General features: G+C 55.6%; 1 protein-coding gene across 2 annotated transcripts in view; it reads left to right on the forward strand.

Moving 5' to 3' along the window:
* Positions 1–13,554, forward strand: part of SMC1A (structural maintenance of chromosomes 1A) — a 34,729-nt gene that overhangs the window by 19,658 nt on the left and 1,517 nt on the right. Inside the window, exons 18-24 of one of the 2 annotated variants that reach the window (XM_075324228.1) lie at positions 1,018–1,171; positions 1,599–1,709; positions 1,797–1,953; positions 2,280–2,434; positions 2,506–2,657; positions 2,742–2,811; positions 2,909–3,019. In XM_075324228.1, the coding sequence (XP_075180343.1) occupies positions 1,018–1,171; positions 1,599–1,709; positions 1,797–1,953; positions 2,280–2,434; positions 2,506–2,657; positions 2,742–2,811; positions 2,909–3,019 (910 nt within the window). The remainder of the gene's footprint in view (positions 1–1,017; positions 1,172–1,598; positions 1,710–1,796; positions 1,954–2,279; positions 2,435–2,505; positions 2,658–2,741; positions 2,812–2,908; positions 3,020–13,554) is intronic. The other variant, XM_075324229.1, reaches the window with a different exon arrangement.

Consider the following 13,554-nt stretch of genomic DNA (forward strand, 5'->3'; position numbering starts at 1 on the left):
GCAAGGTCACAGGAGGTAGGGGCTGTGGTGGAGCAGGGGTGACAGAAGGCAGGGGCAATGGTGGAGCAGGGTCACAGGAGGTAGGGGCTGTGGTGGAGCGGGGTCACAGGAGGCAGGGGCTGTGGTGGAGTGGGGTCACAGGAGGTAGGGGCGGTGATGGAGTGGGGTCACAGGAGGCAGGGGCGGTGGTGGAGCCAGGGGTCATAGAAGGCAGGTGCGGTGGTGGAGCAGGGGTCACAGAAGGTAGGGGCAATGGTGGAGCAGGGTCACAGGAGGTAGGGGCTGTGGTGGAGCGGGGTCAAAGCAGGCAGGGGCAATGGTGGAGCCAGGGTCACAGGAGGCAAGAGTGGCAGTGGAGCGGGGTCACAGGAGGCAGGGGCGGTGTTAGAGCAGTGTCACAGAAGTGAGGGGCGGCAGTGGAGCGGGGTCAAAGGAGGCTGGGGCGGTGATGGAGCATGGTAATACTGTGGCATGTGTCCCAGATGCTCGCTGTGAGCCAGTGAACATCCAGAAACTGTTAGCGATGCTTGATTCAAAGAAATGGCTTCCGGAGTCGGCTCGTGTGCAGATAAAGCTCTCGGCTCAATGACAAGTGGAAATCTCATCTTGGCATGCTCCCCTTTCGAGTGCCATTTTGCTTAAGTCCGCTGCTGGGGATCAATGGTCTGGAGGTGGCGCAGATGCATTTGAGTTCTTAAGCTGAGCGCTCTTTCTGCACATGCGCCATTATTTGAAGCCCGCACAGCCGCCGCAGCACAGCATCGTCCCTGCCTCCTGCTACCCATCTCCAGCACCCCTTAGAAAGCTACATTCGGATTATAAGATGCACCCCTCATTTTCCTCCCACATTTTTGGGAGGAAAATGCGTCTTATAATCTGAAAACTATGGTGTGTGTGTGTATATATCATACATACGTACATACAGTGTCCGGGACACTATTTTCTCCCCCTTAAAGTACCTAGATGATCCTCGATGAGCGTCCTGGTGATCGATAGTGCATTTTCTTGATCTCTCAGGGAGATGACGCACCTGCAGAAAGAAGTCACTGCCATCGAGACCAAACTGGAGCAGAAGCGCAGCGATCGGCACAACCTGCTGCAGGCCTGCAAGATGCAGGATATCAAGCTGCCCTTCTCTAAGGGCACCATGGACGACATCAGCCAAGAAGAGGTGAGAACAAAACTTTAAAGGGCCTCGGTCTCCAGGTTTGTGCTCCCCAATCTGATGGCGGCTTTTTATAGGGAGATGAAAGCCGCTACAGGGTGCAGCGTGCTGAGTTCTCCGCCGATCTCTTCTTTGAAGCTTTTCTACTACCTTCCTTCAGCTTTCCCCCTTCTTAGCATCTTTTCCAAATCTCCTGTCCTTTCTCTGTTCACACAAAGCCACAATATTTTCCATCCCATGGCGATCTCTCAGGAACTGGGAGTGGAACGAAGGAGCCGTGAAAATCGGAGCTCCTTCGCGCCACCCCCGGTTTTCTGGTAGGTCGCCATCAGTCAGGAGAACTCTTTGATCTTGTCACATTTTTGTCCGATACCCGGCATGGTGGTCCGGGTGGTTCTTGTTTCCTACAAGACTGATTATGTTTTTTTGTAAGGGTGGATCGCAGGGTGAGGAATCGGTCAGCAGCTCGCAGAGGTCCTCCAACGTGTACGCCCGGGAGGCTTTAATCGAGATCGACTACACCGAGCTCTCTGAAGACCTCAAGGTTTGCAGTTGTTGGGACCTCTTGGTCCGATTTTTGTAAATATTGTCCCGGACAACCTATATTGCAATATTTGGTATTTTTTTGCAGGATGCTGTGGCAGACGATGACATTAAGCAAGAAATGACGGCTCTGCAGCAGAAGTTGAACGAGCAGCAGAGCATTTTGCAGCGTATCTCTGCCCCCAACATGAAGGCAATGGAGAAGCTGGAGAGCGTCAGGGACAAGTTCCAGGAGACGTCTGACGGTAAGGTGCTGAGTAGAGTTGGCTCGAATCGATTTGTACGGCCTGGTTCATCTCCTTGGATAGCGGTCTGTCGCCTCTGGATGATATCCGCGTCTCTTCTTTTGATTGGTGGGCTTGGCAAGACGTGTTGCACCATGTTGGCTAATCTAAAGAAGAGGCTGGCCAAGTACCAGGCGGTTGCCAAAGATCTGACCACTGACATGGTCCTGTGACTCGATTTTCACCATCTCTAATGCTGATTTTAGAGGGAAAGCGTGCGTTGCGCTGCCCAGACAACCATACATTGACATCTTATACTAACCACTCCGTCAAATCTCCTCTTTTAGAGTTCGAAGCAGCTCGTAAGCGAGCGAAAAAAGCAAAGCAGGCCTTTGAGCAGACCAAGAAAGAGCGGTTTGACCGGTTCAACGCTTGCTTTGAGTCTGTCGCAACCAATATCGATGAAATCTACAAAGCGCTGTCCAGGAATAGCAGTGCCCAGGTAACAACCATCCTCAGTAATTCTAAATCTGTCCTTTATCTGGTCCCTAATGGTTTATCGATCACACACAGGCTTTCCTGGGGCCAGAAAACCCCGAGGAACCCTACTTAGATGGCATCAACTATAACTGCGTGGCCCCTGGGAAACGGTTCAGGCCAATGGACAACTTGTCCGGAGGAGAGAAGACTGTAGCCGCGCTCGCTTTGCTCTTTGCTATTCACAGGTAAAGGATAACCCCCGCTCTGCTGGGTGAGAAGGGTCTGTATATTTACGGCCTACTAATTTGAGACTTGACGTTGATCCTCAGTTACAAACCGTCCCCGTTCTTCGTATTGGATGAAATAGACGCTGCCTTGGATAACACCAACATAGGAAAGGTGAGGAACGTCTCAAGTCATTTCTCATGACTGCGTCATCCATCGGCTCGAGGATCGTCCACACGGCACGTGACTGTGTCTTCTGTCTTTTTTGCAGGTGGCCAATTACATCAAGGAACAGTCAATGACTTGCTTCCAAGCAATTGTCATTTCCCTCAAGGAGGAATTTTACACCAAGGCGGAGAGCTTGGTCGGGGTATATCCCGAGGTAAGAAATTACTTTTCTAGGGTTTTATATACTGTATTTTTTGGATTATAGGATGCACTTCTTCTCCCCAAAAAATTGGGAAGAAAATGAGGGGTGCATCTTATAACCTGATTGTATTTTACCAGGAGGTGGTGAAGAGGGGTCGCAGGAGGTAGGTGCTGTGCTGGGGCCTGTTGCGGCGGGCTGTGCTGGGGCCTGTTGCGGCGGGCTGTGCTGGGGCCTGTTGCGGCGGGCTGTGCTGGGGCCTTTTGCGGCGGGCTGTGCTGGGGCCTTTTGCGGCGGGCTGTGCTGGGGCCTTTTGCGGCGGGCTGTGCTGGGGCCTTTTGCGGCGGGCTGTGCTGGGGCCTGTTGCGGCGGGCTGTGCTGGGGCCTTTTGCGGCGGGCTGTGCTGGGGCCTTTTGCGGCGGGCTGTGCTGGGGCCTGTTGCGGCGGGCTGTGCTGGGGCCTGTTGCGGCGGGCTGTGCTGGGGCCTGTTGCGGCGGGCTGTGCTGGGGCCTGTTGCGGCGGGCTGTGCTGGGGCCTGTTGCGGCGGGCTGTGCTGGGGCCTGTTGCGGCGGGCTGTGCTGGGGCCTGTTGCGGCGGGCTGTCCTGGTGGCGTGTTGCGGCGGGCTGTCCTGGTGGCGTGTTGCGGCGGGCTGTCCTGGTGGCGTGTTGCGGCGGGCTGTCCTGGTGGCGTGTTGCGGCGGGCTGTCCTGGTGGCGTGTTGCGGCGGGCTTTGCTGGGGCGTGTTGCGGCGGGCTGTGCTGGGGCGTGTCGCGGCGGGCTGTGCTGGGGCGTGTCGCGGCGGGCTGTGCTGGGGCGTGTCGCGGCGGGCTGTGCTGGGGCGTGTCGCGGCGGGCTGTGCTGGGGCGTGTCGCGGCGGGCTGTGCTGGGGCGTGTTGCGGCGGGCTGTGCTGGGGCGTGTTCCGGCAGGCTCTGCTGGGGCCTGTGCTGGGGCCTGTTGCGGCGGGCTGTGCTGGGCCTATGCTGAGGCCTGTGCTGGGGCCTGTGCGGTGGGCTGTAAGGTAGGGGAATCCTGAAAATGTTGGCGGTGTGGGGTTCAAATAATGGCACCCGTAGGCGGCGCGTGCACAGATGGCGCGCTCTGCTTAAGATCTCATCGGCGCATGTGTCTCCTCCGGACCATTGATCTCCCAGCAGTGGACTTAAGGAAAATGGCGCCCGGAGGTGGCATGTGCACAGATGAGATCTCAGCTTGTCATTGAGCAGATAGCTCAATTTGCGCACGCGCTGACTTAGGGCGCCATTTTTTTGAAGCCTGCAATGCTAACAGTTTCTGGAAGTTGCCACCTCACAGCTTCTGGGACGCCCGCAGCATTGCCCTGCTTCACCAGCGCCCCTGCCTCCTGGGACCCCGCTCCACCACCGCTGCCATCCCCCCTACCCCGGTAAGAGACCACTGGATTGTAAAACGGAATTGTCACGAACTACCGGGGGGGTCACTCAGAAATCCCCCGCGCTGGCTACCAGTACGTCACGATCGGGGGGTAACAAGCAGGAGTCAACCCTCCTTTATACCTCCCGACCGACAGGCAGAGCACGTGACGCGCTCTCTAGCGCCCCTCTTATAGTCAGGCCAATTATGGAATTGCCCGACAATAAGCAAGGAGGCCGCTATACTACTTATGCCGATTATTGAAGGGTCCCCGGTGAGAGTAGGGTATATATTCCCCCGACCTCCGCGGGCGGAATATATAAAACCTCCCCGAATCTCACTGGCCTCCCCACAATAATCCTTGGCACAACTCGCTGCCACCAACCGCTTCACGGTAACTATTAGCCGAACACACAGACGTGGGGTTCACGATCGAGATAACAGAACAGCCCAAGATTAATTATATAATTTAATCAGCCTAAAGCACACTAGAAACTACAATATATACAATAGGGAATCTACAGAATATACATATGTCAGAGTACAGTTACAGATAAAGCACGGTTTTACAAACAGGCATACACAGTTCCAGCAGTTACCTTGTGCGTCTGGCCACAGGGGGGCGCTGTAGACCAGGTTTCTAGGATCCTTCCCACAGATGTTTCCTACACGTGACCCCCAGCGAAAGAACCCTGGAAAATGGCCGAAGTAGGGTTATCAACCTGGGCAAATCCAGGTCCCCTCCTACCTTAGTGACCTCAGAGGGAGCACTGCTCCACCCCTGGCTTGAGTTATGGACAATATCCCAACATGGAATATGGGCCATAACTTTGCCTGGGAGCGTCGTAGGCGGACGCCAACGCTCTCATTGTGACAGCTATGAATTTAGCTACAGAACGAGAGGACTCATGACTTGTCTACTAGTTCCCCATTGGCTGATATCACGCCTGGGGTATTTCCCCAGGTCCTGCTCCCATAAAAAGGGTGTGCCAGCATCGTCCGCATGCGGAGACACCATTTTTATGGTTGCCATATTTATCGGAAATATGGCTTGCGAGATATGAACCATTTTTTACTGGAGTCGTTCTGTCTGGATACTTCCATAGCCTTGCTAATTAGATAGCAGCCCCTACCACAGGGTCACGGCAGGGAGTCATCCTGTGTCCAGTGTTCCCCAATCATCCAATTTCCATATCACAGGAGATGGCCCTGGGATGTGTGGCTAGGAGGTGACGCCTTCACAGATGCTGGACATCTGAGAACAAGAAGGGAGGGGGCACGGCCATGGAGTGATGAGAGCGATTATGACTGGAAGTCACAATTCCTCTTCATATCCCAGGATTTGCCTCACACCTCCCCCCTTTTGAGGGCGCTAGGGGGCAGCACACTCCGGTGTTCCCCCGTGCGCCCGTCCGCGACCTCTCCTTGTCGGGACAGCCCGTCTGCGTTACCGTGGTCACGGCCCCTTTTGTGGCGAATGGTGAAGCTGTATTGCTGGAGCGCAAGGCTCCATCGCAACAATCGCCCATTCGTCCCAGAGACGGTGTGCAACCAGCTGAGGGGATTGTGGTCCGTCTCCACGATGAAGTGGCGCCCGTATAGATAGGGTTGCAGACGCTGCAGGGCCCACACTATGGCCAGGCACTCCTTTTCCATCGTGGAATAGGCCACTTCCCTTGGTAACAGCTTCCTGCTCAGGTACAAGACTGGGTGCTCTTGGCTCGCAGAGTCCACCTGGCTGAGCACCGCACCGAGGCCGAAGTCACTGGCGTCGGTCTGTACTACAAACGGCCGCGTGAAGTCGGCTGCCTGTAGCACGGGCGGGCTGGACAGGGCGTCCTTTAGGGCCCGGAAGGCTGTCTCGCAGTCCACTGTCCAATCGACTGCAGAGGGCAGCTTCTTCTTGGTGAGGTCCGTCAAGGGCTTTGCCAGGCTACTATAGCATGGAACAAACCTCCTATAGTACCCAGCGGTCCCCAAGAAGGACATCACCTGCTTCTTGGTCCTGGGGGTGGGCCAGGATGCGATGGCCTCCACTTTCTCAGGCTCGGGCTTCAGTGTTCTCCCACCTACCCGGTGACCGAGGTACTGGACCTCGCTCATGGCCAGCTGACACTTTCCCGGCTTGATGGTCAAACCTGCCCGGTGGATCCGCCTGAGCACCTGTGCTAGATGCTCTAGGTGGTCCTCCCAGGTGGGACTGAAGACGGCAATGTCATCCAGGTACGCGGCCGCGTACCCTTCAAGTCCCTTGAGCAGGGTGTTGACCATCCGCTGGAAGGTGGCAGGGGCATTCCTCATCCCGAATGGCATCACCGTGGACTCGTACAGTCCAAATGGGGTAATAAAGGCAGAGCGTTCCCTGGCCTTGCGAGTCAGGGGGATCTGCCAATATCCCCGGCTCAGGTCCATGATGGTCAGGTACTGAGCCCCGGCCAACTGATCGAGCAGGTCATCGATGCGTGGCATTGGGTACGCATCGGCGACCGTGACAGCATTGAGCCCCCTGTAGTCCACGCAGAACCGAGTGGTTCTGTCCTTCTTAGGGACGAGGACTACAGGCGAGGCCCAAGCGCTGTTGGATGCCTGGATCACCCCCAGCTTCAGCATCTCGTCAATCTCCTGGCGCATGTGTTGCTGCACCTCCAGGGAGACCCGATATGCTGAACGCCGGATCGGGGGATGATCCCTAGTGTCCACGTGATGGACAGCCAAGTCAGTCCTTCCGGGCTGGTTGGTAAACAACCCCCGGAAGGGGTGTAGGGTGGCCCACAGCTGGGACCGTTGGTCCTCCAAGAGCTGGTGGCCAACCTCCACATCCTCAATGGATCCGCCTGCCCTAACCTGGGCTAGCATATCCAAGAGGGTCTCCGCTTCTCCCTCCTCGGGCAGGTTGCACACGGGGAGCGCACATGCCTCCCGCTCATGATGTGCCTTCATCATGTTCACATGGAAGGGCTTCCGCCTTCCACGGGCAGGGTCCAGGGTGACCAGGTACGTTACAGGGTTGAGCTGCTGGTACACGAGGTATGGGCCTTCCCAGGCTGCCTGAAGCTTGTCCTGTGGTACGGGGACCAGTACCCACACCTTTTGACCCACTTGGTAGGTCCTCTCACAAGCGTTCTGGTCGTACCAAGGCTTCTGATCGGCCTGGGCTTGAGCCATATTGTCGTGTACCAGTTGCGTCAAGGCCTGCATTTTGTCCCGGAAGCGCATGACATACTCGATAACCGACACTCCAGGGGTGGCCAAATCCCCTTCCCAAGCCTCTTTCACCAGAGCCAGGGGGCCCCGCACACGTCGCCCGTACAGGAGCTCAAACGGTGAGAATCCTGTTGAGGCCTGTGGAACCTCCCGGTAAGCAAATAACAGGTGTGGGAGATACCGCTCCCAGTCACGCCCGTGGGAGTCGACCAACATCTTAAGCATCTGCTTTAAGGTGCCATTGAACCGCTCGCACAGGCCATTAGTCTGTGGATGGTACGGGCTGGCCACCAGATGTCGCACCTGGACTTGCTTACAGAGGGCCTCCATCAGCTGGGACATGAATTGGGTCCCCCGGTCAGTGAGCATTTCCTGGGGAAAACCCACTCGGGAGAAAATCTCCAGCAATGCGGTGGCCACCTTGTCAGCCCGAATGGACGACAAGGCCACTGCTTCTGGGTACCGGGTGGCATAGTCCACTACCGTCAGTATGAAGCGTTTCCCGGAGCTGCTGGGGATGGCCAGCGGGCCGACCAGATCCACAGCCACCCTCCTGAAAGGCTCATCGATGATTGGCAGAGATACTAGTGGGGCTTTGGGGTGTGGCCCCGCCTTCCCCACTCTCTGACAGGTTTCACACGAACGGCAGTAGGCAGCCACATCGGCCCCCATTTTTGGCCAGTAGAAATGCTGGTTTAACCTGGCCTTGGTCTTAGCGATCCCTAGGTGTCCGGCCATCGGAATCTCATGTGCGATCCGCAACAACTCCGTCCGGAACGGATAGGGTACCACCAACTGTCGGTCCCTGGGCCACGCCTCCGGTGAACCCTGCTGGACCGTGGCCCGGTACAGCCGTCCTTGGTCCCAGACCACTCGCTCCGGGTCCGAGTCCGAGGGAGGCTGTGCCGCCTGCTCCTTAAGAGCTTTCAGGCTGTCGTCAGCTTCTAACGCTGCCTGAAACCCCTGACTAGATGTGGCCAGAATCGACGAGACTGTCACATCTTCGGTCAGTACCCCGGGACCTGTGTCCTGGCCTCCACCTGACTCGGCTGCCACTGGGTCAGAAGGGGAAGAGCTATCGGACCTCTGGGAGGCCCCTTGGCTTCCAGCACTCCCACTGCGGGTGACAGCGGCCACAGCCGCTGCGACCGTGGGTCGTGCCTGCTCCTCCTCCGTTCCTGACCAAGTCGCCGGTTCAGGCAGACCTACCTGGCTTCCTGACACCCCGGTTGTGGGGGAACCATGCACCGAGATCTTACCTGGGAGCACTTCCGCTCCTGGACCGGCCCCAATCTCACCTGCCTGTTCCCCTCCTGCAGCAACAGAACCCCGCTGTGAAATCTCTGGGGACCCCACATTTGCCGTGGTAGCCCCCACCCCACACACTGGTCCTCCCCCTGCAGCACCCTGCTCTCTGCTTATCCCTGCAGAGGGCAACAGATCCCAGCTCACAGGCTGATTACTTGTAGAGGCATTGTCACACCTTTCTCTGACCCCCTCCCCTGTCACAGCTGCAGCTGTGTGTGTGTCTATGGTGTCTATGCAAGCAGAAGTATCAGAGTTCACTCCCCCCTCCCTCACATCATTCATAGAATACACATTAACATTGTCCGGAGGCACGTCAGTACTGGCTGAAGGTTCAGCCCTTGGGGGGGGCCCAAACTGGGAGGTTATCTGCCCCAAATCTGTCCCAAGTAGCACGTTTGCAGGGATCCGATCAGTTACCCCCACCTCTCTCACCCCTCGCCCTGCGCCCCAGTCCACATAAATGCCAGCAACAGGCAGCGCCGGGTCAATGCCTCCAATCCCGGAGACAGCGAGGGTTTTTCCAGGGATCAAGTCTTGGGGGGACACCATCTCAGGCCGTACCAGAGTCACCTCCGAGGCGCTGTCTCGCAGTCCTATGGTCACAGACCGGCCGACGGTGACAGGTTGGAAGCTGTCCAGGGACCTACCACCACCCCCACCCACACAATACACCTTGGGCGGCCCTTGGGACGGGGACGGAGCCGGGGCCTTGGGACGCTGAGGGCACATGGCCTTGAAGTGTCCAGGTAGGTTGCACTGGTGGCACCGTCTTGGTTCTGCCACGGGCCTGGAGAGGGGGGTTGAGGGGGACACCCCCTGCAGTCTAGGGGCAGGTGGGGCAGTCGCAGAATTCATCTTACCCCCTCTCCAGGTGCTGCTGGTGGCTGCTCTCCTGGCCTCAGGAGCCCGATTGTTGGTGTAGTCATCGGCAAGGGCAGCTGTAGCCGTGGACCCCTTTGGCTTCTGGTCTCGGATGAACTGGCGGAGATCCTCAGGGCAGTTCCACAAGAGTTGCTCCGTGATGAACAAGTCCAGGATCTCCGGTCCGGTGGAAAGCTGCAGGCCTTGGGTCCAGTGGTCGGCAGCTCGGGCAAGTGCCCGCCGGTGGTCAGCCCAGGAGTCCTTTGGTCCCTTTTGCAGGGTCCGGAACTTCTTGCGGTAGGACTCCGGAGTGAGGTTGTACTGTTGGATCAGGGCCCGCTTGATGGTGTCGTAGCCCTGATCTGCCTCAGCAGGCAAGTCCCCAAGGATATCCAGGGCCTTACCCCTTAGACAGGGGGTCAGGTATTTGGCCCACTGATCCTTGTCCAGATGGTGCTGCAGGCAAGTCCGTTCAAAAGCAGTCAGGAAAGAGTCCAAGTCTCCATCCTTCTCCAGCACTGGGAAGTCCTCAACACGGACCTTTGGAAGTTTGGTGTCTTGAAGGTCACGTGTGGCTGATGAGGGCTGGAGCTTGGCTAGATGCAGCTGGTGGTCACGGTCTGCCTGTCGCTCTCGCTCTCGCTCTTCACGCGCTGCCTGCCGCTCGGCCCTGCGCTCTGCCAGGAGTTCCTTGTAGCCCTCCCGGTCTCCAGCCTGGAGTAGGGCCATAGCCATTTGAAGAAGGCTATCCGAGCCTCCCAGGCTCGGTGGAATGGCACATGGTGATCTGCGGCCCGCTGCGGAGCCTGGTGATTCACTGTCCATTGCAGAGCGGAGGGCTGGCATCTGGCTCGTTGAGGACCCTTGGGTGAGCTGCTCCTCATCTTGTCCATAATTGCCAGGTTGTGCAATGTCCTCTGCAGAGCTGTTCTCTGGCGTCGGGCTCTTGGAGGACTCGTGGTCAACCTCCTCATTGCTGTCCACAGCACCGTCCTCCCTCTCTTCGGCTCCTGCCTTAGCATTGGCCAGTTGCATAGCTCTGCTCCTGGTGCCATCAGCCATTCTTGCAGACTTTTGGTCAGACACAGAACTGACACCTGATGCCTCCACACACCTTACAGTATCTGCACTCTGACACTCTAGTGTTGAGCTAGTCTGAAGACCCCAGCAGCCACAGCTGCTGCAGGCAGTCTTTAGTGTCTGGGAGTATGGGTCTCACACTCACACACACTATTATCTCGATCCCACCGCTGCCACCAATATGTCACGAACCACCGGGGGGGTCACTCAGAAATCCCCCGCGCTGGCTACCAGTACGTCACGATCGGGGGGTAACAAGCAGGAGTCAACCCTCCTTTATACCTCCCGACCGACAGGCAGAGCACGTGACGCGCTCTCTAGCGCCCCTCTTATAGTCAGGCCAATTATGGAATTGCCCGACAATAAGCAAGGAGGCCGCTATACTACTTATGCCGATTATTGAAGGGTCCCCGGTGAGAGTAGGGTATATATTCCCCCGACCTCCGCGGGCGGAATATATAAAACCTCCCCGAATCTCACTGGCCTCCCCACAATAATCCTTGGCACAACTCGCTGCCACCAACCGCTTCACGGTAACGATTAGCCGAACACACAGACGTGGGGTTCACGATCGAGATAACAGAACAGCCCAAGATTAATTATATAATTTAATCAGCCTAAAGCACACTAGAAACTACAATATATACAATAGGGAATCTACAGAATATACATATGTCAGAGTACAGTTACAGATAAAGCACGGTTTTACAAACAGGCATACACAGTTCCAGCAGTTACCTTGTGCGTCTGGCCACAGGGGGGCGCTGTAGACCAGGTTTCTAGGATCCTTCCCACAGATGTTTCCTACACGTGACCCCCAGCGAAAGAACCCTGGAAAATGGCCGAAGTAGGGTTATCAACCTGGGCAAATCCAGGTCCCCTCCTACCTTAGTGACCTCAGAGGGAGCACTGCTCCACCCCTGGCTTGAGTTATGGACAATATCCCAACATGGAATATGGGCCATAACTTTGCCTGGGAGCGTCGTAGGCGGACGCCAACGCTCTCATTGTGACAGCTATGAATTTAGCTACAGAACGAGAGGACTCATGACTTGTCTACTAGTTCCCCATTGGCTGATATCACGCCTGGGGTATTTCCCCAGGTCCTGCTCCCATAAAAAGGGTGTGCCAGCATCGTCCGCATGCGGAGACACCATTTTTATGGTTGCCATATTTATCGGAAATATGGCTTGCGAGATATGAACCATTTTTTACTGGAGTCGTTCTGTCTGGATACTTCCATAGCCTTGCTAATTAGATAGCAGCCCCTACCACAGGGTCACGGCAGGGAGTCATCCTGTGTCCAGTGTTCCCCAATCATCCAATTTCCATATCACAGGAGATGGCCCTGGGATGTGTGGCTAGGAGGTGACGCCTTCACAGATGCTGGACATCTGAGAACAAGAAGGGAGGGGGCACGGCCATGGAGTGATGAGAGCGATTATGACTGGAAGTCACAATTCCTCTTCATATCCCAGGATTTGCCTCACAGGAATCCTTCTTTTTTCTTTTTTTCCCTGTAAATTTGGGGTGCGTCTTATAATTTAGTGATTCTTATAAACCAAAAAATACGGTAACTTTATTTCTTAAAGATTAGTTGCACTTTCAAACCTTAGACATATGCAAAGCTTTGATTGGCGAGGGTCAGGGGGTCTAAAATAAAGGGGCAAAAATGCTAAGTTTCTTCAAAAATTGAAGACAAACTCATCAGAGAGTCCGCCTTGGAGTAGTGTCACTTCCCCATATATTTAGTGATCATCGGGGGGGTCTTACTTTTAGGCCTCAGTTCCACTTGTGTTTTGCACGAACAAGTGCAATCCAATAAAACATTGGATTGCTCTAAAACTTGTGCAAAACTATTGGGCAGTGTCCATCTGCGATTTGATTTTTCATGCCATAGCGGCTTGCGGAATGAATCTCAGCATGTTGCGTTTTGCAGCGAGTTTCGGCTCATGCGCCCCCATACAAGTCTATGGGAGCGTGTGAAACATTGCACTGCACTCACATGTCATATGTACGCGGAGACCGACAGCGGAGGAGATGGGGAGATAGTGCTCCCTCCCTCTCCTCAGCTGTGATCTGATCGCAAGAGCGAATCACAGTCACATGACTTTCGTCTGACGCTCGCAGCAGAGGGTCATTCGCATATCACTTCCAATACTCTCACATCAGAGGCTATACACTAGTGGAACCCTCATCAAAACTTCTTACTTGTCTCGTTTGATTTACGTCGGGTCCCCTCTAATATTCCAATTCCTTGTTACACATATGCAATAGAAGGGGGTGAATACTTTTGTCTCTACTCCGGATTTCAGCCAAAGTCGGTATATGTAAAAAAAAAAGTCACATTCCGGTCTGCAAATGAAATAAATGACTGTTCAAGCCAAGCACAGGCGTACAGTGAGCTCTTGGAGTTGCAAAACACTTCAGTTCAGCCAGAGGAGGGCGGAGATATAGGAGGAAAGTGCACTCAATTATTCGGCTACACCAAGGGTGCACTGAGTGCCTGTGCTTGGTCTGGACAATCATCCAAGAGTGCGCTGAGCACCTGTGCTTGGTCTGGACAATCATCCAAGAGTGCGCTGAGCACCTGTGCTTGGTCTGGACAGTCATCCAAGGGTGCACTGAGCGCCTGTGCTTGGTCTGGACAGTCATCCAAGGGTGCGCTGAGCACCTGTGCTTGGTCTGGACAATCATCCAAGGGTGC

The sequence above is a fragment of the Anomaloglossus baeobatrachus genome, chromosome 9, assembly GCF_048569485.1.
Source record: "Anomaloglossus baeobatrachus isolate aAnoBae1 chromosome 9, aAnoBae1.hap1, whole genome shotgun sequence".
Lineage (NCBI taxonomy): Eukaryota > Metazoa > Chordata > Amphibia > Anura > Aromobatidae > Anomaloglossus > Anomaloglossus baeobatrachus.